The sequence below is a fragment of the Annulohypoxylon maeteangense genome (genome assembly GCF_022496945.1).
Source record: "Annulohypoxylon maeteangense strain CBS 123835 unplaced genomic scaffold GGS22scaffold_22, whole genome shotgun sequence".
Lineage (NCBI taxonomy): Eukaryota > Fungi > Ascomycota > Sordariomycetes > Xylariales > Hypoxylaceae > Annulohypoxylon > Annulohypoxylon maeteangense.
The window spans coordinates 271324-294209 of NW_025953269.1; the positions used below are offsets into that span (position 1 = coordinate 271324).

Sequence of the window (22886 nt, forward strand, 5' to 3'; positions counted from 1 at the left end):
AAAAAAGATACATTGGAGGAGGTGTGCAGCGTGATAGTAGTTGTTATCAGATGTAGGGAAAGGTAATATCTTTTTATCTGTCGCTTCCGTCTCGTGGCATCTATCCATACCTACCTAGATAAATATCTAGGTACCTAGGTAGGTACTAAATTATTAGTAGTATCAATGATTGATTGAATATTTCGAAATGTGCCAATAAACGAATGCCTAGTAGGTAATTAAACTTCATGCTGAGCGTGCTTACCTTGAGTTGAGTTATCAACATTGAGTCTCTGATTCGGTGCTACCTGGAGTAGACGGATCCGTCTGATCTTGTTTGGCACCTGCCCAAACAGATCTTTATATTCCTATTGAGGCTGCCCAGTGTTTATTAGGTACTAGCTACATATGTACGTATTAGTGAAAGGACGTTTGCTACCTACAATAATTGAACCTAGTAGTAGAACGTTGAAGCATTGGTCTTGTTATATGATTAACGTGACTCACATTGATCGGATAGACGACAACATCGCAAATAAAATTGATATAATATAAAACAACAACATTTCACCTTATCCTCCCCTCTACCAAAATACCATTTTTATCATGCACTAGCCAAACCCCATCATCATCGACCAAACTCGCATTGTTAATTGAACTCAACTTCGATAACTTACCTTACTTTCTTTCATTAGATCTACCGCCGTCAAGTATAATCTAAGATGGCATCCGTTAAAATTACGTCTATTGTTGAGCAGCTCTCTGGTATGAGTATTCCATTCAAGCAGCCTTCGGACCCTGACTGGGCTGCTTATTCATCAAGCTTGAACACCCGTCTTTCTTTTACTCCCGCAATTGTCGTTATCCCTTGCGACGTCTCGCAAATCGAGCGCGCGCTCACCTGCGCACGAAAACACGAACTTAAAGTCCAAGCTCGATCCGGTGGACACTCGTACGCCTCCCATAGCATTGGAGGAGTAGACGGTGCAATGGTGATAGACATGAGACGATTCCAATCCACCAATATCGAGGGCAACACCGTCTTAGTTGATTCCGGGGTGCGACTCGGTAATCTAGCTAAAGCTATCTACGATGACTCCGACCAGAAGCGCGCCCTTCCTCATGGTACGTGTGCGGCAGTCGGTATGGGCGGCCACCTCACACATGGTGGATTTGGCATGTTTTCGCGTGCCTGGGGTCTTGCGATGGACCGCATCGTGGGAATGACGGTAATCACGGCAGACGGCAAATGCATCCACTGCGACCAGAGTGTGAACGGAGACCTTTTTTTTGTAAGTTTCCTGTATTTAATTGCGCCTGTGATGAACTATCCATGCTGATGGTCGAATCTGGAACCAGGCTATGCGAGGCGCAGGTGACTCGTTCGGAATTGTCAAGTCGTTTCATCTCGACACAGAGCCCGCACCGAAGTCTGTCTTACACTGGTCTGTTAACATGAACGATGTGACAAAGAGCATTGAGAGGGCTGTGAAAGCATTCCATCATATCCAGAAGTTTGTCCACAACGGCTCTGTCGTAGATCGCCGGCTGGGACTTCAGATGTGTGTTAGCTGGAACCGATTCGCGGTGGATGGAACCTATTTGGGACCGCAGGAGACTTTGGAAACCAAGATCCTGCCAGCGATGCTAGGCAAAATCAAAGAGGAAAAGAAAACGATCCTTAAGGAGTTCGATTGGCTTGAATCGATCAAAAGCCTCAACCAAAGTCAAGACATTGTGACTGACCCCACAAGCACACACCAGGATCGCGTAAATTTTTTCGCCAAGAGTGTCGTGGTGCCCGAGCCAGGGTTGACTCAGGTGGCGATGCGGAGTTTCTTCAAGTACCTCTTTAATGAAGGAGCACGCGCACCCATCAACTACTTTATCTTGATCGACTTGTACGGCGGCCACGATAGTCAAATCAATGAAAAGAGCAGCGACTTCTCCGCATTCTCGCACCGAAATGCATGTTGGGTCATCCAGCTACACGGCTATGTAGACAACGACGTGGCGTTCCCACAGGAAGGTATTGAGTTTATCACAGGACTGACCAACTCCATTACGTCAAAAGTCAGAAATTACGGCGCGTATGCGAACTACACTGATCCCACCTTGAGTCGAGAGGAAGCACAAAAGTTGTACTTTGGGGAGACCAGCAAGATACTGTGGAAGTTGAAGAAGAAGTGGGACCCCAACAACCTTTTCGAGAATCCTCAGTCGATCCAGGCGGATTGAACTACCATACGCAGCTATATCTCAGATTCTCCCCTTTAGCAAGGCGTTTCGGCAGCAGAGTTATAGTTCTCTTGAAAAGGCATCGTCGATGATGACGAAGGATATGAGGGCTTAGGTTAGGGGGATAAATGCGGCGTTTCGGAAAACAAATTTGCGGGAGGTTGAATTCTGCTAATAGGACTTCTGTACCTTAAGAATTGATAGCTTCTAAAAGTCGATTTACATGATTTGACCGGTATTTTTCGTAGAAGAAGAGGCATTCAACGGCTCATGATAAGCGTTGTTAAAAAGCTGAGAAGCAGGGCAGGGCGCTGTTAATGGATGTGGGATTTGCCTAGAATAAGTGGATCCCCGTTCACTGTTATTTGTTATCGATAAGATCGTCATCATCCCGCCCGTGGCACTGCGCGCTTATGTAGACCAAGCTGGCAACTTACTACATTCCTTAGAGATAACATTGAAGCTCTACGTTGGCAATCACCTCTTTAATCCATCCTTACTTCGATCTACGATGATATGGACTCCCAAACTCGTCTCCCCCGACCTATGCGACCGCTTCAGCGGCCTGTATCCTATGTCTCACGAGCATTAACCGCGGCCTCGTATCCTCTACGGGGCATCTACTACTTCTTACGTCATCCGGCATATTATCCTCTATTCGCCCGTCGATTGATTCCGCTCTCCATCATGTCGTTCCTAGTATACGCCATCCTCTTCACGTTTGCATTTTTACCTCAATATGCCTTCTTAGCTATATTTCACGGCTGGGGCGCGTGGATCAACGCGGTGGTGCTAATTCTAGGCGAGGGTCTCGTCATTATTCAAGGTTTATTCGAGGGCTTCTTTGTCGACGAATGCCGCGTAGATGTTTTCGATGTAAGTAAATAGCTACCCAACCCGAGTATTACGCTATTGGTGGAATCTCTAGTTATAGATTAAATACTAACCTTTACCTACCAGGCGACACTTTTGGATAATGGCCTCGATAACCTCATCGCGCCGCACCGACTCCTATTCCCAGATGCGGCGAACTCTGTCAAGAAGCTCGGCAAACCGACTAGCGCTGCTGTCTACCAACCGTGGAGCTTGGTTCAGATCGTCGAATTGATCGTATTTTTGCCCCTCAACCTTATACCATACGTTGGGACCCCGGCCTTCATCATAATCACCGGTGCCCGATTGGGAACATTTGCACACTACAGGTGGTTTGATCTACGAGGCTTGACGAAGAAGGAACGAAAAAATGAGATTAGAAGCAGGATGTGGGATTACACGTGGTTTGGCACCATAGCAATGCTGCTCGAGCTCGTTCCCATACTATCTCTCTTCTTCCTTTTGACTTCAACATCAGGCGCAGCGTTATGGACGGTTAAGCTTGAGAAGCAGACGAAAGCCCCATCTATTCCTGCTGTTCCTGCTGCGTCCACGGCGAATTCTCAGGAACATGACCCTGATGAGCCTCCACCACCATACGTGGATAATCCGGTATGATTATGTAATACCAGATTGGGTTGATTATTGATGAGTTACGTAATCAGGTTTGATTTTTGATAGTTTGGTTCGGGTCAGAGAATGCCAGGTGTTGTGTCAGACAAGCGATGGTAGAAACAACCGATTTAGTGATCGGCTGTCTGTGTAATTGCAATTGTTGATCCCAAAGAGTTGCATTGATGATGCTAAACATTGATCTAGCTACGCTTTACATAGGTACCTAGTTGGTAGGAATGACTCCTCGTCTAGCTTATCTTTTGGAAGTGTCTATATCTGTTTGAAGAGCTAACTCTATTATGAGCATTGATATGTGAGGTATGAAATCCATCCCAAGCAGCATTGTCTTTAGGAGAACCGATATGGTGATTCAATCAAGGCTCATAACTACCTATCTACCTAGGTCAATAGCAATCGATCAGCTAACCTAGCAGTTTCCCCAGGGGCAAAATCTCGATCTTCCAATAAAAGCTTACCTGGCACCTTTTACCCTTTGCCCTTTCCTCTCTAACGAAACGCTTTACGTTGGGTCTCAAATTCTAGCAACACTTATTCCACAGACTTTCCTTGCCTCAGGACGAGACCTAGATGACAGGAAGCAACGAACACAACATCAATGAGTTCATACCTACCTAGTAATCATAAAGTTTCTGTGAAATGGAAACATCGCTCCAGTCTACACACTTTCTGGAAAGTACTAGTTGCCTTCTCCACGTCACAGTCGTACTACACAAACATAGAATCAGGGCACTACTTCCAAGTGAGAGGAAAAGTATCTACCCGTGCCTACCTCCTATGCCCCCTCATATCCCCTAACCTATTACCTCGATGGTATGAAAATTAAGTATATTTTATACCTAGGAAGACACTAATACAATGCCTTGTACATTATTCTCACAGGAGGCGACAATGTGGCATTGGAAATGCTTGTATAAGGAAACCAAACACACTCGAGGCGTCCAATCCCAATGTACGGCATCATGATTGCCACATAGGAGTACCGGTTAAGGCCCACCAACCTTCGAGATCCTATCCCTACACATGCAAGTACTACCTTGCCCTCAGAAGTTATCTATCCATGCAAGAAGGAGCGGAATCAAACAAACTTTCAATTCATTCAGCGTGTACAATGGTAAAACACCCAGTTCTGGAGCGTCGTAGCTGCCCTATCAAGCATATTATGACCAACTATACGATGCTAACCCTAAAACCCATCAGCTCTTTCCATCCCCTTATCACACACAAGCGAAAATGCGTTGAATAATGAGTGGGAAGGCACGACAGAACAAATGTTTCAGGGAAAATTTTCCCTCCAGTCTCTCATTGTCATTCCACTTCCCACAACTTCTCGTCTTCTCATCCTTTTCTCATCCTTTTCTGTTTCTTCTCGTCACTCTGATTCTACCAACTATCGTCATTCATTAGCCGATACCTATTACACCCACCTAGTCAGCATAATCTGGACTGCAGATTATACCAACAATGCGAGTCAACGCCCTTCTGGGCGCCCTAGGAGCCCTTGGGTTCGTAGGATCTACTACGGCCCAGCAGTATGGTAACGGGTGAGTGACTGATTGATTGGTAGACTAATTGACAAGTTCAATTAGCTCTGTATCCTTGCTCCTCTTTGACAACACTAACATTCAATGGCAGACATTCAACCACTGGAAGCGGAAGTGGAAACGGAAACGGCAACGGTAACGGTAATGGAGGTCAGAATGGAGGCGGAAATGGAGCCGAAACTTGTCCTCTTCATGAGACCACTACCGTCTCTGTCACTGTCACCCCTGCTGTTTTGCCCACTGTTGTCTCTACTGTTATTTCTACTGTTGTTTCTACCGTTGCTCCAGGATCTGGCCAAGGTAGTGGATCCGGTCAAGGCGTGCCTGGTGGCTTTGGTTCAAGTTCTGGTGTTTTTCAGCCTACTTCACCAACTGCTTGGAAACCATCCAGAACCATCACTATCCCATGCAGCACTGAATCTTCTGGAAATGTCCCCTGGTCCACTGATTTCCTCACTATCACCATCCCCCCTGCTGGTGAGCCTGGCTCTTCAACTGCTCTCTTCACATACACCATCGTGAGCCCTAACAATGGTTCGCCATCATCTGCCAATGCTCCAGGCAACGGTGGTGCTGGAGGACAAGGTAGCCAGCCAACAGGTGTCTCAGCCAGTTACCCTGGTCCAGGTCCTTTTGGTATCTCTTCTTCACCTAGCCACTACCCCGAAACTGAGACTGTCCCTGGTGGAGGTAATGCAGGCAATGGGGGAAGCCCGCCATTTGGTACCATCACAATCACAGCTCCTGGGGCATCGCCAAGTGGTGCTGGTACTGGCCAAGGTGGACAGAATGAGCCAGGAAGCTCCGAAACAATTGTTGTTGTGTGGCCCTCAGGAACTTCAGGAGGCTCAGCAGGTTCTGGCTCTGGTTCTCAGGGCGGTGGACCAAATGGAGGATCAAGTGGTGGACCCAATGGTGGCTCAAACGGCGGACCCAATGGTGGCTCAAATGGCGGACCTAATGGCGGCTCAAACGGTGGCCCCAACGGTGGTTCAAACGGTGGACCAGGTGGCGCAGGGAATTCTCAGACAGGCGTTACCACAGCTCCTTGTGAATCTACTGGTAGTCCCGGTGGCTCGGGATCGCAAGGCGGTCCAGGTGGCCAAGGAGTCTCCGAAGTTACTATTTGGCCTGCACCATCACAAGCCGGCAGTGGTCCTGGAGGCGCTGGTCAGGGAGGCCCAGGCGGACAAAGTGCTCCTCATACCATCACATTAACTGCACCTGCTGTAACTGGACCTGGAGGATCTGGAGGCTCTGGCCCAGGAGGTGCTGGAAATCCAGGTAGTCAGACCGGCCTTCAAACCATCACTGTGACAGCACCAGGCGAATCACCAAGTAACCCCGCCGGCGGTGCTGGAGGCTCGGGAAGTTCTGGCAACCCTGGAGGTAGCGGAAATGGCTCTCCTGGAAATGGCTCTCCTGGAAATGGCTCTCCTGGAAACGGATCCCCTGGAAACGGGTCCCCTGGAAATGGTGGTTCCGGCGGCGCTGGCGGACAAGGCAACCCCCAGACAATCACTGTGACAGCCCCAGGTGATTCGTCCGGCAACCCTGAATCTTCGCCATGCCCAGAGGGTAGCGGGACCGGCAATAATCCTGGAGGCAACGCTGGAGGTGCAGGTGCACAGGGCGCCCCTCACACGATCACTATAACGGCACCAGAAGGGTCTGCAACCAACCCTGCTGGTAGTTCTGGTGGTTCTAACAACGGTGGTTCTGGCAACGGAGGTCCTGGCAATGGGGGTTCTGGAAATGGAGGTCCTGGGAGTGGAAATCCTGGAAACGGGGGTTCCGGAAATGGAGGCCCCGGAGGTTCTGGGAATGGAAGCCCCGGAGGTAACAGTCCCATATATACCGTCACTCTAACCGCACCAGGAGGATCGCCAAACAACCCTAACGACCCCAACAGTTCGCCGTGCACAGAGACACCTACTACCCTCGTTCTCACCGTCACTGGTACTGGTATTACTCCTGGCGCCCCCGAGACGATCACTTTCACGGCACCAGGCGCATACCCAAGCAACTCCGCAGGCAGTCCTGGGGGAGCCGGAGGCCCTGGCGGACAGGGTATCCCGCATACAATCACAGTGACAGCACCTGGACAGTCAGCGGGCAATGGTGCCGGGCCTGGAGGGGCAGGAGGAGCAGGAGGTAAGAGTATCATTCATTGTTTGGACCGAATGTCATGCTAATAGCCTAGGCCCTTCAAATGTCTCAGGCGGTCCAGGTGCAGGTGGTGCAGGTGGTCAGGGTGCCCCTCAGACCGTCACAGTGACAGGGCCAGGCCAATCAGCTGGAAACCCCGGAGGCGCACAGGGTCAGGGCGCAACACCATGCCCGGAGGGTGGTTCAGGCTCAGGCCCGTATCCAGGTACCGTCACTGTTACCGGTGTCAACAATGGTCCAGGCGGGGCCAACGGAGGTAGCGGTTCCTCGCCAACAGCAATCACTATCACTGTTCTCGGAAATCCCTCTGGAGTACCCGGAAGCAACGGGGGCAGTAACGGTGGTAACGGAGGTAACAATGGAGGTAACGGAGGTCCTAACAACGGTAACGGGAATCCTAATGGCAGTAACGGGAATCCTAACGGTGGCAACGGAAACCCTAACGGTGGCAACGGAAATCCTAACGGCGGTAATGGAAATCCCAATGGCGGCTCCAACGGAAACCCTAATGGAAATGGTAATGGAGGCAACGGAGGCGGGCAGCTGCCAACGCACACTGTCACTGCGCCTGGAATCCCAGAGGGTCCCAATGGTGGCGGCAATGGAGCTGGATTTTCGTCACCACAGGCTACTGCGACAGGTTCCGGGTATCCCGGGGGACAAGGAGGTAACAATGGCGGTAACGGAGGTAACAACGGAGGCAATAACGGGGGTAACAACGGCGGCAGTGGCCCTAACAATGGTGGTAACAACGGAGGTAGTGGACCTAATAACGGAGGTAATAATGGTGGTAGTGGACCGAACAATGGAGGTAACGGTGGACCTAACAATGGGGGCAACAATGGAGGTAGTGCCTTTGAGCCAACCGTCACCGTGTACATTCCCCAGGGCGCATCAGCCTTACCCAATGGTGGTGCAGGAGGGCAAGGTCTCTCGTCACCGAACGGCGTTGGCCAAGGTACGGCTAATCCAGGTGGATACGGAGGGAATCCCGCCGGGCAACAATCCGTGGGCTCCGGCTCCGGCTCTGGCGCAGCAGGATCTGGTGCAGGGTCGGGTACAGGGTCTGGCTCTGGCTCCGGTGCTGGTGCTGGCCAAGGTCAGGGCAGTGGCTCTGGTGCGGGAATTCTCACTGACTCTCCCCCAGCTGGTGGATACGGAGGTAGCCATCCAACACCCCAATCCGGAGCTGGCGTTGGCGCTGGACAAGGTCTTCCGACACACACAGTGACTCTTCCTCAGACAATCCCCACTGCAACTGGTAAGATTAGCTCCACCGTTCATTCATAAGCAGTCATAACTAATTTTGATGTCATGTAGTAGCTCAACTTCAAAGCGGCTCAACTCCTTGCGACCAGTCGGGAGCTCTACCAACCAATGGCGTGCCAAGCAGCGGATGGAACGCAACTCCCACCGAGCCTTCGGTGTCTCTTCCACCCATGCCCAGTCTGCCACCACCTGTTTCCCCAGCACCAATGGAGACACCTACCCAGGTTGCAGCTCAGCCCGCAACTGGAGTTTCTGTAGGATGCTTATCAATGACCACACTAACTATGGCTTCGAGAACATTTTCTTGGTGTGCGCAAGTCGCGTCAGGTCCGCAGGCCACATCGACTCCTTCTGGAGAGTACGCCTTTTCTGCCCGAGACTACGTCGAGTTACCTGGTCCATCTACCTGGTCGACTGTCTTACGATCATCCAGCTCAGTCTCCCAATCCGAGTCATCCACCAACAGTGAGAGTCCCTCGCCATCTGCTTGCGGTAACCGAGCTGATGTGGGTGATTTCACATTCAACGTAAGTGCCTAACGAAGATCTTACTGGCCACACGTTTATATGACAGCTAACATTGTCTCTAGTTCGATGACCTTCCACCTCTTGGATCGGGCTCAGACCCCAACGTTGGGCCAATGCCCTTATTCAGCCCATACCACCGCTTCTACTTCTCGCCAGGATTTTCTGTTCTTCCCCCACCTCCCGCACCATATGACCCTTCTTCCGGAAAGCTGATGATTCAGTTTACACCTCCATCTCTCTCGAATCTATCAGAGCCTGATGCGACAGCACAGATCAGTGTCGGACCCCAGACATCATCGGATTGCTTCCCATTCAACTTCAATGGCTTCAGCCTCGGATGCAACTCCACGGACTCCCCATGTTCGTTCAACTTCACGGGAATGCGCTTCGATGAACAGGCTCAACAGGAGAAGGAAGTTGTCTCCCTGACAATTGAGGTCCCAGCATGCCCTTCGCTGAGCAACTGCAAACTAATCCCAATCGAGTTCACAGGTTTCGAGAAACTAACATCAGTCCTAATCAACCTGAAGGTAGACGACAAGCCTAAGACCTGGTGGGCTGACGACCTTGCTCTCGGATGGTCCGACAATCAGTGTGAGAAGGCTGTCTGCAGATCCAAGGTGCGCGACACAGTTCGTAAGCGTGATGGAATTTCCAGTATCCGCCGGGCGATATCGAGACCATTAGACTTCGCACTGTTCCGTGGTTGAATTACAGCTCCAGCATGCCATAGGTGGAAATTCTGCTGCTGAGTATCTAACTTAATTTGCTACTTGTCAGGAAGTTGCTTGAGATATAATAGAGACCCAGTACAGAAGAGGTTATTGCCTCGGTCTATGGGATAATAGGTATATGGGAGGAGATTGAAGAGATGGGGTCTAACATGATGGCAATTTTGGACGATCGTCTGTCCTAATGTACCATTACGACCTAATTGACTACATGAGATCGTGGAAATGTCATGAGACGTATTCGCCTACAGAGAAAATGAAAGTCTTAACTTGATTGTGTTTTGTCTTTATACCATGACAACTTACTTCTCAGCCAACGACAAGCGGTCCACTTTGAATGAAATGAGATCCAAGAGAGATAGATCTATCAGATACATTCCCGCCTGATAGGTTTCTATCTAGGATAGCACCTAGGTATGGACCGAATAACCGAATTGCCAGCGATATCGGAGTTGGCCAATATCCATCAAGGTATTTATCAGCGAGACGCTAGATAGGTATTCATTGACGAAGAACATAACGCAGAATCAGCTACAGCCCAGATTCAACCTTTAATGACCGCCTAGGTATTAAGTAGGGTAAGCATCCAGGGGTGTTTGAGCCTCCGATCCCCATCGGCCCTCCACTCGTCAATCTCTTTGTCAAATATCGCAAAATCGGATGTGGGGCGGACGCGTTCGGTACCTGTAAGTTTCGGGAATAGCACACCGTTTGTAGATCAGGCGTAGGATTATCTCCATTGGTCATTCCCGCGGAAATAATGATATGTAGGTAGACTAGCTACATGTATGGGGAGAAGTGAGGGAAGATGCAGTTATGTCGCTGACAAAACAATTCAACCCAGGATGAAATAATCCCCGGATTACGGATTCAAATATTCGTGATCTCAGGCAATTGTCGACTTGTATCGATTATACATATTAGGTACTTTATACCGGTTAGAGACCTAAACTTTAACAGATCGAGAGGACGGATGTTACGTCAAGGTTACTTTAAAGTCCCAGCTAGGAACTTATACATAGATGATCGTGCCCATTGAATGTAACGAGAGGCGACTGCTGGATTTTGTAGTTCGTGTATGGGAATGCTATGCTTACGCCCTATTGTCTACATCAATATGCTAGCAAACACGGCATCTTGCCCCCGCTTTACGACCCTTGGATCTATATTACCTTGGTAAGTTCCCACTCGAGTTGTGGATTGCCCGACAGCCGACGGATAGGTCCTATGGCCCAGGGTGGAAATGTAATAATTAATAGGTAAATGCAAATGTAAATGTAACGAGACTTTCTTTCGCCAGATCTATTAAACCCGGTTGTCGCAAGATTTTTTGACGTCTCTTTGACTCATTGACTGTTAGTTCCCGTCTTTCCCATAGTTGTGGATAGAGCTAATAAAGCTTATGAGAAGAAACCCCTTGATAAATATCCGAGCACGGCTTGCGGGTCTAATCGAATTGACTCACCTCCTAAACATCTTGACTAATTGGAAAAATTGGATATCTTTCATGAGTTTTGAGGAACAAAGAAAGGGAAATAAAAGAAAGCAATCATCGAATCGAAGTTGATGATACTTGGCTGGTTAATTGGTAAACCAATTGGGTTATCGGAACAATGCGGCCTTCCACCTCATCTAGCGATGGCGACGGCGAGCTACCGATAGACATAGAAAAGCAAAATAGCCATACTCATTCCAATGGTCGGTGTGAGAAAGGGTGTCCGAGTCGACAAAAGGATGAGGAGCAAAGCAGTGATAGTCCCGCCGAGACGGCAGAGGAATGGCAGATACCGGCCGAGCCTGCACTCGACACGGAAGCCGATGGCGTGACCGGGGCACTAAACCGAGTGTTGAGTAGAATATCGACGAAATCAAGCTGGAACCCCGGACCGCCGCCGGACGGGGGCCGAGTTGCTTGGCTGGCCTGTAAGTCTCCTTTTCTCACCTACCTCCAAACCGCCGTCGTGCACTAGATCTCGCTAATGACCAAAATAGGCCTCTGCGGACATTTAGCCATAATGAACACATGGGGCTTCATCAACTCCTTCGGCGTGTTCCAGACATATTATGTCTCAGCCCTAGGCCGCTCCCCATCAGATATATCATGGATTGGTTCGATCCAAGTCTTTCTAACCTTTTTCATCGGGACTTTCACGGGGCGCATGACGGATGCGGGCTTCTTTCGACCCGTACTCATCACCGGCACGGCGTTCATGACCCTCGGCATCTTCACAACCTCCGCCGCGACACAGTACTGGCATCTCATCCTCTCACAGGGAATATGCATGGGCCTCGGATCCGGGTTCATCTTCTGCCCAACCATATCCACAGTATCCACATACTTCAGCAAGAAACGGTCCCTCGCAATCGGCATCGCGGCATGCGGCTCCGTCTCCGGCGGTCTCATCTTCCCAGCCATGGCGCGCCAGCTCCTCCCCTCCGTCGGTTTCGGCTGGGCCGTCCGCGCAATCGGATTCGTACAACTAACAACTCTCTGCTTTGCTATCGCCTTCATGAAATCGCGTCTCCCGCCCCGCCGCGCCGGTTCCCTAGTCGAATGGCCAGCGTTCAAAGAACTCGAATACACGTTCTACGCGATCGGGATGTTCTTCAATTTCTGGGGGGTGTACTTCGTATTCTACTACCTCGCCTCATTCTCGCGGACCTCCATCACCCCCACGTTAAGCTACACGGACTCGTTGAACATGCTGTTACTCCTAAACGGCATCGGCGTCGTCGGACGTCTAGTTCCGAACCATCTGGCGGATAAGGTGGGGCCGCTGAATATGATGATCCCGACGTGTCTGGCATGCGGGGTGTGTCTGCTCGCGTGGATGGCGGTGCACACGCCCGCGCAGCTGTACGGGTGGGCGTCGATCTACGGGATCGCGGCCGGGTCGCTGCAGAGCTTGTTTCCGGCGGGGTTGAGTAGTCTGACGACGGATTTGAGGAAGCAGGGGACGAGGATGGGGATGGTGTTTACGATTGTTAGTTTTGCGGTACTTACGGGGAATCCGATCGCCGGCGCTATTATTGGGGCGATGGGGGGGAGGTATTATGGTGCTCAGGGGTTTACGGGGGCGTGTTTGTTGGTTGGGATGGGGTTTTTGGGGGCGGCTAGGTTGGTTAGGATGAGGAAGACTGGGAAGGGGTGGAGAGTTAAGATTTAGAGTTGGTGGCGTGTGTGTGTGTTTATGTGCTATTTAATGTCGTGATGGGGAGGGAGGTGAGAATGTGGATGGGAATGATAAAAGGGGAGTGGGATATCAAGACAGGCTCATTATGATAGAACGATTGGATGAAGAATGAAGACTAGTAAAATGTATATAGGAATAAATGGTAATATATAGTTGATATTTATCGTGAAAAGACTTGAACTTTTCGAGGTGGATATGTTGAGACTTAAGCAAGACTAGTCTTAGACTGAGTCCTCGATTGCAACATGAGGGGAGAATCTTGCGTCATTTGGTGTGGATACTTTCGTTGGATGCTTCTGTGCCTTGAGTCTTTATCTTGAATCTTTATCTTGTGAAGAGTTATTAGCCGCACTATTTTTATGAGTTCATCTCATTAGTAAGAGGTAAGATTGACCAAGGTTGCGCAGATAAAGCCGACATGGTTGTAAATAGCGTTGAAAATGGTGATGGTATTCAATGGGGGTAGTACGCTGTAGCATCTCAGCATTCCAGGTAAGCGGGCGGCGGGCGCTACCTAAAAACAGCACTATTTTCGGTACCTAGACTTAAAAAGAATGACCTAGTAATGTCTCCAGGGCTGGTTAGCAGTCAGCTATAGGGGCCCTTTGTAGCACTATATCTTATTGGCATAAGAAACGTTAGGCCAGTAAATTTTCAGTGAATTAATAGCGCATCTATAGTGGATAATTGCTATCCGTGGAGACCGATTGAGGGGAATTTATAGGGGGTTTACAGGGTTTGTAAAAGAATCTGGAATTCTACCATCCACTGGAACCTGGAAGGGTTTATGAAACCTTGCACCACTAACTCCCAGTATACCGAGACAGTAGGTAGCCCTGGAATTTACAGCCACAGGGCTACCTCGGTATGTACGGCGCCTACTAGGTACCTAAGTTACAGGGCTGGGCCCTAGCACCTAGCTTCCCTCCAGGAGTTGCTAACAGTACACCTAAGTCCAGGAAACATTTCGAGCAAAGAAAACCACGAGGCGTTTGGTAATCACATTTACTTTGCTCAATTCATAGTCATTTAGCTAAAGCGAAGTTATCTTTGCGATAACTACCTAGGGGTAAAGGGAAGGGGAGAGTAATTGCAATGCCCGTCATCGCCAATTACTTGGAAGCTCCGATGAAAATTTCCAAGCCACCACTTTTCAGAAATAACATCAACTACCTAGGCAACGTGTTAGCTACCAGATTCGTGATAAAAGGGTGGCTTGGGTTGGCTTACCGATAGACTTCTTCATTCTTGCTTCCATGTAAACCCTCATGCCCTAGGCAGTTGCAACTAACTACCGAAGAAACGACTTCGTCTAGACCTTTTCATCAAGCATGGAGAGCTTCTAAAGGTCTTTTAAATCGAAGAACTTCTGTCTCTTGGTCAATTTGCGGGAAGGACCCGGCTTGCTCGATTCCGCAGGAGCCGCAGGAGCCGTGGAAGGGCCGGAATCGGCACTGGGAGATCGTCGTCGTTTCTTCGAAGGTAGATCCAATGCTCGTGCGAAGGTGCAATGGTATTCGAAATCCTGGCAATCATCCGTATCCGCAAAATCTCCAAGGTTTACTTCGATGTAAGGTCGCGGCGGGAGGAGGTTATTGTTGATAACGAAGGACTCTTGGGGATCATGCATGCCCTTCTTAACCAGATCCTCGTTTCCGGTCAATCGACCGATGTGGCAGTAAAGCACATATCCCCAAAACCAATGTCTAATGCTCTCGTCGAGCAGACCGTGCTTCAGAGAATGGTGGAAAGCATACAACTGATGTTCGTCGGCCGATACCTTTTCTCTGAACTCGGTAGCCTCTTTGTCTCCGACGATCATCTCGACTTCCATTTCCGAGGGATCCCGGATCCATTCAGGCAGCTCGATGTCATTGAACATGGGCATCCAGCATGCCATAAGACTATAGGCTTTGGCGCTATGCGCGTAAACCGACGATGAAGAAAGCTCCTTGATAGTCTCGGTAATGGTCTCGAGCAGAGTCCAATCCAACTTGTAGGTAGACTTCTTCCACGGGGGACTAACAGAAGCGTGAGCCCAATCTTTCTTCTTGCCGGCGACATCGTAAACACGGAGAGCTGGGAACTTGTTAAGATACTCGAGCGAGCGACGCGTTGTAAAATAGTCGCCCCAGATTCTCAAGACACGAAGAAGAGGGAACGAATCCGGGATTGAAGCCCAGTGTCTGATGACCGAGTCATTAACTCGTGGGAAGTGAGCTGCATCCTCAATCGGATGTGGTTGTACGATTTCGAGTACGCCGAGGTTCTTGAGTTCCGTCAATGCTAAGAGTTCGTGCGTCTCGAAATAGATCTGATTGCCAGCCAGAGTAAGATGAACGATGAAGTCGAGAGGCTGAGCCATGAGAGGCTTCGTGAAGTTGGCAAGTGGGCTAGCCGCATTCTTGATCGATCGATGATACTTGAAGATAGCCTTGGGCAACTTTGCCTTCTTGTGGTATGTTCGCTGGTTCTCACTTAGAAGTCGGGAGAGCATCATGAATGAATGTAACGAGATGTGGCTAGTAAATAAACGATCAATAAGTTGCGCGAGTCTAACGAAGGCTGCAAGACTTACACGGAAATACGGTTCAATTCGTCCCAGATGTCATGGAGTAAATGAGGAGGAACCTCGTCGAGAGCATCAGAATCCAGAAGGTGGCTATTCTTCGAGACCTTGGTGACCAGCATATCAACTAAACTACGGACACCCTTCTCGGGAGGACCTGATAAATCGCTGTCTTGGTACAAACGGCTTTCATTTTCCCAGTCGGATGAGCGGAAGACCGGGTGAGATCTTGAATGCTTCCACTCATAATAGGTCTGGCCTGTTTGCGGGTCATAGTGGTGCGCAGGACCCGACGAGCCATCCGCGGAGCCGCTCGACTCATCAATTGACGAGCCGGAAGCCATGTTGGAAAAAAAGAATATGAATCAAATGATTCCACGGTGAGCGTTGAGAAGAAAAAGGAAGGAGAAAATACCGTTTCGCGTCAAGGTTAATGTGACCTTGAGAGGCGGTGATGGTAGGGAGGAAGATGGATGGTTGGTATTTACCTGAGGAGGTTGAGGTGGTTGAGATGTAAATAAAAATCATAATCCTGGTAGAAGGCTGTAATCCCCACCCTAGCCATAAATCAATGAACGGCCACTCCAGTATGGAAAGACCAAGTTTGAGGTCGCCGACATGAAGAAAACACCTTCTCGTATACAAATATAGATCGACGATGATCTCACGCGAAGAAGGGACATTGTAGACATTGACTCATAATGAAGCTACAAATAACTCCGACTATATACAACGGGTAAGACGTTGGAATGACGATCTGGCGCGAAGGACGACGTTCCCATCACCATGCCTCACAACATGGGCTTCAAGTCTTCGGCGACGTGGAAGGGGGCTTCAGTCTTGCTCTTTATCTCATCCACAGTTACCCCGTCCGCAATCTCGATCAACGTGAGACCGTGAGCAAAATCGACATCAAAAACACCCTTGAAAGAACAGGTTAGTACTGATATAAAAGACAATGGTTTGTTGGCGCGTCACATACCAGTTCAGTAATAATCCTAGAGACACAGGCCCGGCCTGTTAAGGGGAAGGCACATTGCTTGACAATCTTCGGGTTTCCTTTCTTATCTGTGTGTTCCATTGTGATAACAACCTTTGTCGAACTCGGATTGCTTACCAAGTCCATAGCTCCGCCGAATCCCTTGACCTTTCCTGGTAACATCCAGTTTGCAAGGTCGCCAGTAGCACTAACTTGCATAGCTCCAAGAATTGTGAGGTTGATACGACCGCTTCGAATCATACCGAAACTCTCCTCGCTACCAAACACCGCAGCACCGGGTTTCAGGGTAACGGTCTCTTTGCCAGCATTGATCAGGTCGGCATCCTCTTCACCTTGCCGCGGGTAAGGTCCAAGACCCAAGATACCATTCTCAGACTGAAGTTGGACCTCGACCTCGGGACCCACGAATCCGGGTGCAAGCATGGGCATTCCGATTCCGAGGTTGGCATACATGCCGTTTTTAAACTCCTTGGCTGCTCTGCGAACAATCCGTTCTCTCTTGGCTGCTGTGTCACCCGAGCCTAGAGCCTTCTTCGCACTTGCATCGTCATCGTCCTTCGACCAGGTAAACTTTTCAATGTTCTTCTCAGCGGTACTCTGGATAACCCTCTTAACATAAATACCCGGTAAATGAATGGCCTCGGGTGGGATATCGCCCGGTTCAACGATGTGCTCAGCTTCAACAATGGTCATCTTGGCATTTCTACCCATTGCACCGTTGAAGTTGTTGGCAGCGAGACGGAATTGGCAGTTTCCGAGTTTGTCCGCCTTGTAAACTTTAACGAAGGCATAGTCTCCAGCGATGGCGTGTTCGAGAAGATACGATTTGCCATTGAAGACTTTGACGTCTTTCGGGTACGAGAATACATCTGGGGTTCCGTCCTTCTTGTTTTTCAGAGGAAGCTCACCAGTCTGCACTACGGTACCAAAAGCCGCAGGTGTGTAGAAAGCCGGAATGCCTTTGCCGCCAGCAGCACAACGTTCGGCTAATGTTCCCTGAGGTGTGAGTTCTAGCTCGACTTCGCCTGTTAGATACATCGATTCGAAAGTCTTATTTTCGCCGATGTAACTAGCGATCATCTTTTTAATCTGCTTGGTCTTTAACAACTGGCCCAGCCCAGAAGAATCCGTGCCGGCATTGTTTGAAACTGCCGTAATACCCGTAATTTCGGGCTTCTTTATCACCTCATCGATTAAGGTATCAGGAACACCGCAGAGACCGAAGCCACCACATAATAAAGTGGAATCTGGCTTCATATCCTTCAATGCCTCGGTGGCAGACGGATATACCTTATTGATCTCGGCCCGCCTAGACGTCGCCGAGAAGGTCCTTGCGAGTATTCTAGCATGCTGCAATTGTAATGAGAATTAGCATTCAAATTTGGTTGTCATTCACCTACATTCGAGCCATATCGAGAGTATGCTCTCAATGTCTTCATACATAATGTTGCAGACGACATGGTGATAGACCGGTACTTAATTCGGCGGGCGCTCCAGGTGAGTTCAGGTGATTAATCTTCAATTCAAAATACCTTCAATTTTGGAAAGAAGATCGGAATTGTTAGGGATCTACATTTAGTTTTACTAGAGACATTACAAAGGAAAGAGCACATTGGAATTGAGGTTCATAGCCTAGGAAGGTATTGTAGAGCTACTGGGTTGTCTCCGCGCTCGGGATCTCCATCGGGAAGACTGTCGGCTAAGAATGGAAGCGGAATTGGTTTAGGTAAGCAATATTTGGGGTAAATTAGAAGCCGTGACTCAATGTCAGGGCAACTGCCGCTTATGTTTACTTTCTTTTCGGATAGCAACGGTAGAAATCATGCTAAATAAATCACCTAAATCTTATTGACGAATTATGTAATCGTAGCTGTCGCATAAAAATGAGCTCGGCAAATAAAATGACAGAAAGGAACATGGATTGTAAAACGGCTCCAGCTTTTCGGTAAATGAGGGGCAGCTGAGAATACGTGCATTCTATTGGCCCGTCACCTAAACCATTAAGTCATCTTATGACAGGGGTCTCTTATCGATATCGTAACTTGGACTTTTTTTTTTCTGTTCCTCAAATTCATGTTCCGAACAGAGGCGCATGCGCATTGACGGACAATAAATAAAAGATCACGAGAAGTTGACTACTAGGTAAAACTAGATCTATGTATTGGATTTCCCACTCCTAAGATCTCACGGAATCAACTATGGATTCAAATACATCAAAACGACGAAAGATAGACCACGAAAATGGAAGTCCGGATTTCGAGGTCGCAAGCACAACCGCCTCGTCGATGGGCGCTTCTGGCGCAAGCGCATTCATCTTGGAGACGGAAGAATTGTTGAGCGAAGTAAAATATGACTATAGCAAGACAAATTCTAGTGTTCAAGATACTCTACGACGGGTCAAGGACATAATCGAAGCTTCGGAACCTCATGAGCCTCATCCTGTGCGTCCAACCCTACACAGATTGTAAAGCTCATGATATCTAATTTGACTTCTTCTAGATTGGCGATTTATCAGCAAAATTCGAGAAATCAAGCCGAATCACTATACCTTACCCCGATCCAGCGCCAGCGAAAGATGCGCCATACAAACTCTCTTTCGAGACACCGGCTCAGATCAATGTTGTAGGAAGTTGGATTCAGAAGACCAACATTAAATCACAGTCGGATGTGGCTATCGACATGATTGTTGTTATGCCTACGTCGATATTTCAAGAGAAAGACTATTTGAACATGAGATATTTTTTTAAGAGGGCATACTACCTGGCGTATATCACCTCATCTCTTCGTCAGGCACTGGGTCCTACTATGGAATTTACCTTTGGTCACTTACACGGAAACTTGCTATTGCCCATCCTTGATGCTCGACCGAAGGACAAATCAACTCCACCAATCCGCATCATTCCGTGCGCTCCAGAAGATTTCTTTCCTGCAGCAAAAATTACTGCTATTAGCAACGCCATCAGACAAAGTAAATCTGAGACTGATGAAGCTAAGACACCTACCCCCTTCTACAACACAACCCTCAAAGCCGAAAGCCAATTCACATCATACCTACGACTACTTCACAGAACCTCCAATTCATGTGCTGCTTTTAACGATGCATGCATCCTAGGACGGATATGGTTACAGCAACGAGGATTCAGTAGTGACCTTCGTGGTGGCGGTTTCGGTCATTTTGAGTGGGCAGCCTTGGTAGCTCTTCTTCTACAAGGTGGTGGCCGAAAGGGCGAGGCAGTGCTCTCATCTTCCTTACACAGCACTCAGTTATTCAAAGCGACTCTGCAATATATCGTTTCGGCGAACTTGCAAAAGAAAGTCTTAATCATTGGCAAAGATGCCCCTGATTCGGAAACTCTCCGTCAGACCATGCCGGTCCTTTATGACGCCGCCCGCGGAATAAACATCCTTTACAAAATGTCACCGTGGTCCATCTCGATGTTGACGGAACAGGCCAAGTGGTCACTTTCCGCCATTAACGATAGCCCGCTCGATCAATTTGACCCCTTGTTCATCATCAAAGCCGACCAGCCTCTACAGATGTTTGACGTGCTGCTAAGTGTAGACATTCTCACTTCAAAAGAAGGGATTGAATCGGTTGATCGCAAAGGATTCGTTTCGGACTTCAGCGTCAAGTTGTACAACACGTTAACACGAGCGCTTGGCGACCGTGCACAACTAATTCATATCCACACACCAGAATCAGCGCCATGGCCCATTTCTGCCTCCATACCAAAGGAAAAGAGGAAGAGCCTTCTTGTTGGAATTGTTATAGATCCCCTGAAAGCATCTCAAGGCCGTGAATATGGGCCTTCATACGAGCAGAAGAAGGAGGCTGCTCGGTTCCGCGACTTCTGGGGCAAAAAGGCGGATCTCTGGCAATTTCAAGACGGCAACATCGTTGAAAGTCTTGATTGGTCGGAGTTTTCTTACCTAGGATCATCTGGAATATGTGAGGGCATCATACGGTATATCCTAAATTTTCGACTTCAGCTGGAGGACAAAAACCTCGAATTCTATTGGCGAGACATTCCTAAGGTAATGGCGTTTACGCCATCGGACAAGTTGGCCTTTGATTCGGCAAAACAGGCATTCGATATCGTAGAGCGAGACATCCGTGATCTAGAAGACTTGCCTCTGCATGTAAAGCAGATGGCTCCTATCTGCTCAGATTTGCGGCGCACATCGCTAAACATACCAGAATTCAATTTCAGACAACCCCTTTTACATCCGATGGAGATTGTGATCTCTTTCGAGGTTTCTGGTAAATGGCCAGAGAGTCTAGCTGCTATCCAAAGAGCCAAGATCGCCTTCTTACTTAAGATTGGTAGTTCTTTGGAGGCTCTGAAGGACGAAATCAGAACACATCTCGGAATCGAAGATGCTGCCCGTGATGATGAGAATTTAGCATTCTTAGATATCGTCTACGAGAACGGCGCTTCTTTCAGGCTTCAGGTGCATAGCGATCTCGAAGAAACGCTTCTCGAGAGAAAAACGAAAGATCAGACAGTCGAACGCCACGTTCGCACAGAAGCCGCCGATCTACTCTCCAAGTACCGACGGATGTATATAAATCTCCCACTTCACAACCAAACCATATCCACATTCTGCACCCGATTCCCCGCGTTATCATCTTCCATCCGCCTCACCAAACATTGGTTCAACTCTCACATGCTATCCTGCCACTTCCGCGAAGAACTTATAGAGCTATTCGTCCTACAAGCATTCCTCAAGCCATATCCATGGCAAACCCCGTGTAGCGCAATGACCGGATTCCTACGAACAATGCTCTTACTATCCCGCTGGGACTGGCGTGACGAGCCCCTCGTCATCGACTCCGCAGACTCTCTCTCAACCTCTCAACGTGTCGAAATCGGCACCCGCCTCGAAGCCTGGCGGAAGATCGATCCCAACATGAACCGCACCGTCCTCTTCGTCGCAACCTCCCACGACGTCTCCGGCATCGCATACACACTACACGGACCAACCCGCGTCGTCGCAACCCGAATGACCAGCCTCGCGCGCTCCGCCTGCAAAGCCGTCCGCGAGAAAAGCGTAGACCTGAACATCCGCACACTCTTCCAGTCCTCCCCGCGCGACTACGACGTCCTCCTCCACCTCTCCCCCAAGATCCTTAAGAGCATCGCGCGGGACGACGCGGTCGCCAGACGCTCGCAGTTCAAGAACCTGGACGCCCCGGGGCCCATGGCAACGCCGCTTGCACTGCACCCCGCGCGCATGCTGCTGAAGCGGCTGAACGAGCTGTACGGTGCGCCGTTACTGTTTTTCCACGGGGCGCCGGACGATGCAGTGATTGCAGGGTTGTGGAATCCGTTGCTGCATCGACGGACGTTTACGGCGCATGCGCCTTGTTCGTTGATTATTGTTGAGAAGGGGGAGGGGAAGAAAGGGAAGGATGGGAAGGATAAGAAGGGGAAGAAGAGAAAGGGGATGGAGAACGCGGAGGAGGGCGAGACCGAAGAGTTATTCGAGGTTAATAAGAATGCGATTCTCGCCGAGATCGCCCGGATCGGTGGGGATGTTATTGAGAAGATTGAGGTTAAGGAGGATTTGGTGGGTTAAGGGGTTAAGGGGTTGGAGAGATGAGGACGTGTTTGTATGTATATAAGGCGTAGAAAGGAGGGATGGGGGGATAGGAGGAAGGGGTATAGACTGTACTGTACTCTTTTAGAAGCTCGTGTAGATGGTGCTTCTTTGGCAATGAGCTGTATGAGCATGGTAATGAAATCGATGGCAATGCTATATATTGTGTGCAGTGCTTCGTGTGAAATGCTCGAAATCGCCTACAAGCGAGCTCCATAATACGCTGTATTTTTATCACTTACCCCCTCATAAGTATTTGGAATCTAGCGCTTCTTAGAACTGTAGTTGTAGGGGGATCTTAGTGGGTAATTATTATGAGATAACAGCAACAACCTAAAAGCAGCTCAAAGCAAAGTCTCATAACTCTACCTAAAATGTATCTTATGCAATGTAGCCTATATATTACCTCGAACCAAGGCGCTTTAGCCAATGAATTGAATGATATTTTTTACCTATTTTGATTCAGGATCTATAACCGTTGTTGGGGTGTTGTTCAATGGTTGCGAAGTAGTGAGCCCTGAACAGCACTAAATTATAGGGGGTTCAGCAAGAAAATGCA

General features: G+C 49.0%; 8 protein-coding genes across 8 annotated transcripts; 6 read left to right on the forward strand and 2 right to left on the reverse strand.

The window, feature by feature from the left end:
- Positions 1-455: 455 nt before the first annotated feature.
- GGS22DRAFT_197261 (putative glucooligosaccharide oxidase) lies at positions 456-2217 on the forward strand (the record flags this gene model as incomplete). The annotated part of the gene is made up of 2 exons (XM_047965961.1): positions 456-1271; positions 1339-2217. The coding sequence occupies exons 1-2, from the start codon at positions 702-704 to the stop codon at positions 2215-2217; spliced, it is 1449 nt and encodes a 482-aa protein (XP_047814769.1). The 5' UTR covers positions 456-701.
- A 417-nt stretch (positions 2218-2634) lies between these two features.
- On the forward strand, positions 2635-4138 carry GGS22DRAFT_78111 (uncharacterized protein). The gene is made up of 2 exons (XM_047968081.1): positions 2635-3093; positions 3178-4138. Exons 1-2 carry the CDS (start codon positions 2734-2736, stop codon positions 3706-3708), a joined length of 891 nt encoding a protein of 296 aa, XP_047814770.1. The 5' UTR covers positions 2635-2733; the 3' UTR covers positions 3709-4138.
- A 2797-nt stretch (positions 4139-6935) lies between these two features.
- On the forward strand, positions 6936-9035 carry GGS22DRAFT_78046 (uncharacterized protein). Its single transcript, XM_047968080.1, has one exon. The coding sequence runs from the start codon at positions 7386-7388 to the stop codon at positions 8724-8726; it is 1341 nt and encodes a 446-aa protein (XP_047814771.1). The 5' UTR covers positions 6936-7385; the 3' UTR covers positions 8727-9035.
- Positions 8168-10527, forward strand: GGS22DRAFT_173811 (uncharacterized protein). Its single transcript, XM_047962984.1, has 3 exons — positions 8168-9232; positions 9295-9988; positions 10270-10527. The coding sequence occupies exons 1-2, from the start codon at positions 8876-8878 to the stop codon at positions 9940-9942; spliced, it is 1005 nt and encodes a 334-aa protein (XP_047814772.1). The 5' UTR covers positions 8168-8875; the 3' UTR covers positions 9943-9988; positions 10270-10527.
- Positions 10528-11325: 798 nt separating this feature from the next.
- GGS22DRAFT_78120 (MFS general substrate transporter) lies at positions 11326-13346 on the forward strand. Its single transcript, XM_047968082.1, has 2 exons — positions 11326-11886; positions 11956-13346. Exons 1-2 carry the CDS (start codon positions 11577-11579, stop codon positions 13128-13130), a joined length of 1485 nt encoding a protein of 494 aa, XP_047814773.1. The 5' UTR covers positions 11326-11576; the 3' UTR covers positions 13131-13346.
- Positions 13347-14499: 1153 nt separating this feature from the next.
- On the reverse strand, positions 14500-16102 carry GGS22DRAFT_197266 (uncharacterized protein; the record flags this gene model as incomplete). Its single annotated transcript, XM_047965962.1, has 2 exons — positions 15736-16102; positions 14500-15679 (listed from the first exon to the last, which is right to left on the reverse strand). The coding sequence occupies exons 1-2, from the start codon at positions 16068-16070 to the stop codon at positions 14500-14502; spliced, it is 1515 nt and encodes a 504-aa protein (XP_047814774.1). The 5' UTR covers positions 16071-16102.
- Positions 16103-16411: 309 nt separating this feature from the next.
- GGS22DRAFT_173818 (coenzyme A transferase) lies at positions 16412-18503 on the reverse strand. Its single transcript, XM_047962985.1, has 3 exons — positions 18127-18503; positions 16709-18076; positions 16412-16649 (listed from the first exon to the last, which is right to left on the reverse strand). The coding sequence occupies exons 1-3, from the start codon at positions 18184-18186 to the stop codon at positions 16518-16520; spliced, it is 1560 nt and encodes a 519-aa protein (XP_047814775.1). The 5' UTR covers positions 18187-18503; the 3' UTR covers positions 16412-16517.
- Positions 18504-18806: 303 nt separating this feature from the next.
- GGS22DRAFT_173820 (Nrap protein) lies at positions 18807-22459 on the forward strand. The gene is made up of 2 exons (XM_047962986.1): positions 18807-19167; positions 19226-22459. Exons 1-2 carry the CDS (start codon positions 18925-18927, stop codon positions 22304-22306), a joined length of 3324 nt encoding a protein of 1107 aa, XP_047814776.1. The 5' UTR covers positions 18807-18924; the 3' UTR covers positions 22307-22459.
- The last annotated feature ends 427 nt before the right edge of the window (positions 22460-22886 follow it).

Coding starts and splice junctions, on each gene's coding strand:
- GGS22DRAFT_78120 (XM_047968082.1), top strand. CDS start 11,577: ATGCGGCCTTCCACCTCATCTAGCGATGGCGACGGCGAGCTACCGATA. Junction 11,887..11,955: donor CCGAGTTGCTTGGCTGGCCT/GTAAGTCTCCTT, acceptor TGACCAAAATAG/GCCTCTGCGGACATTTAGCC.
- GGS22DRAFT_78111 (XM_047968081.1), top strand. CDS start 2,734: ATGGACTCCCAAACTCGTCTCCCCCGACCTATGCGACCGCTTCAGCGG. Junction 3,094..3,177: donor GCCGCGTAGATGTTTTCGAT/GTAAGTAAATAG, acceptor TTTACCTACCAG/GCGACACTTTTGGATAATGG.
- GGS22DRAFT_173820 (XM_047962986.1), top strand. CDS start 18,925: ATGGATTCAAATACATCAAAACGACGAAAGATAGACCACGAAAATGGA. Junction 19,168..19,225: donor AACCTCATGAGCCTCATCCT/GTGCGTCCAACC, acceptor GACTTCTTCTAG/ATTGGCGATTTATCAGCAAA.
- GGS22DRAFT_173811 (XM_047962984.1), top strand. CDS start 8,876: ATGCCCAGTCTGCCACCACCTGTTTCCCCAGCACCAATGGAGACACCT. Junction 9,233..9,294: donor TGGGTGATTTCACATTCAAC/GTAAGTGCCTAA, acceptor CATTGTCTCTAG/TTCGATGACCTTCCACCTCT.
- GGS22DRAFT_173818 (XM_047962985.1), bottom strand. CDS start 18,186: ATGTCGTCTGCAACATTATGTATGAAGACATTGAGAGCATACTCTCGA. Junction 18,077..18,126: donor ACTCTCGATATGGCTCGAAT/GTAGGTGAATGA, acceptor TTACAATTGCAG/CATGCTAGAATACTCGCAAG. Junction 16,650..16,708: donor CTAGGATTATTACTGAACTG/GTATGTGACGCG, acceptor TGTTCTTTCAAG/GGTGTTTTTGATGTCGATTT.
- GGS22DRAFT_78046 (XM_047968080.1), top strand. CDS start 7,386: ATGGTGCCGGGCCTGGAGGGGCAGGAGGAGCAGGAGGTAAGAGTATCA.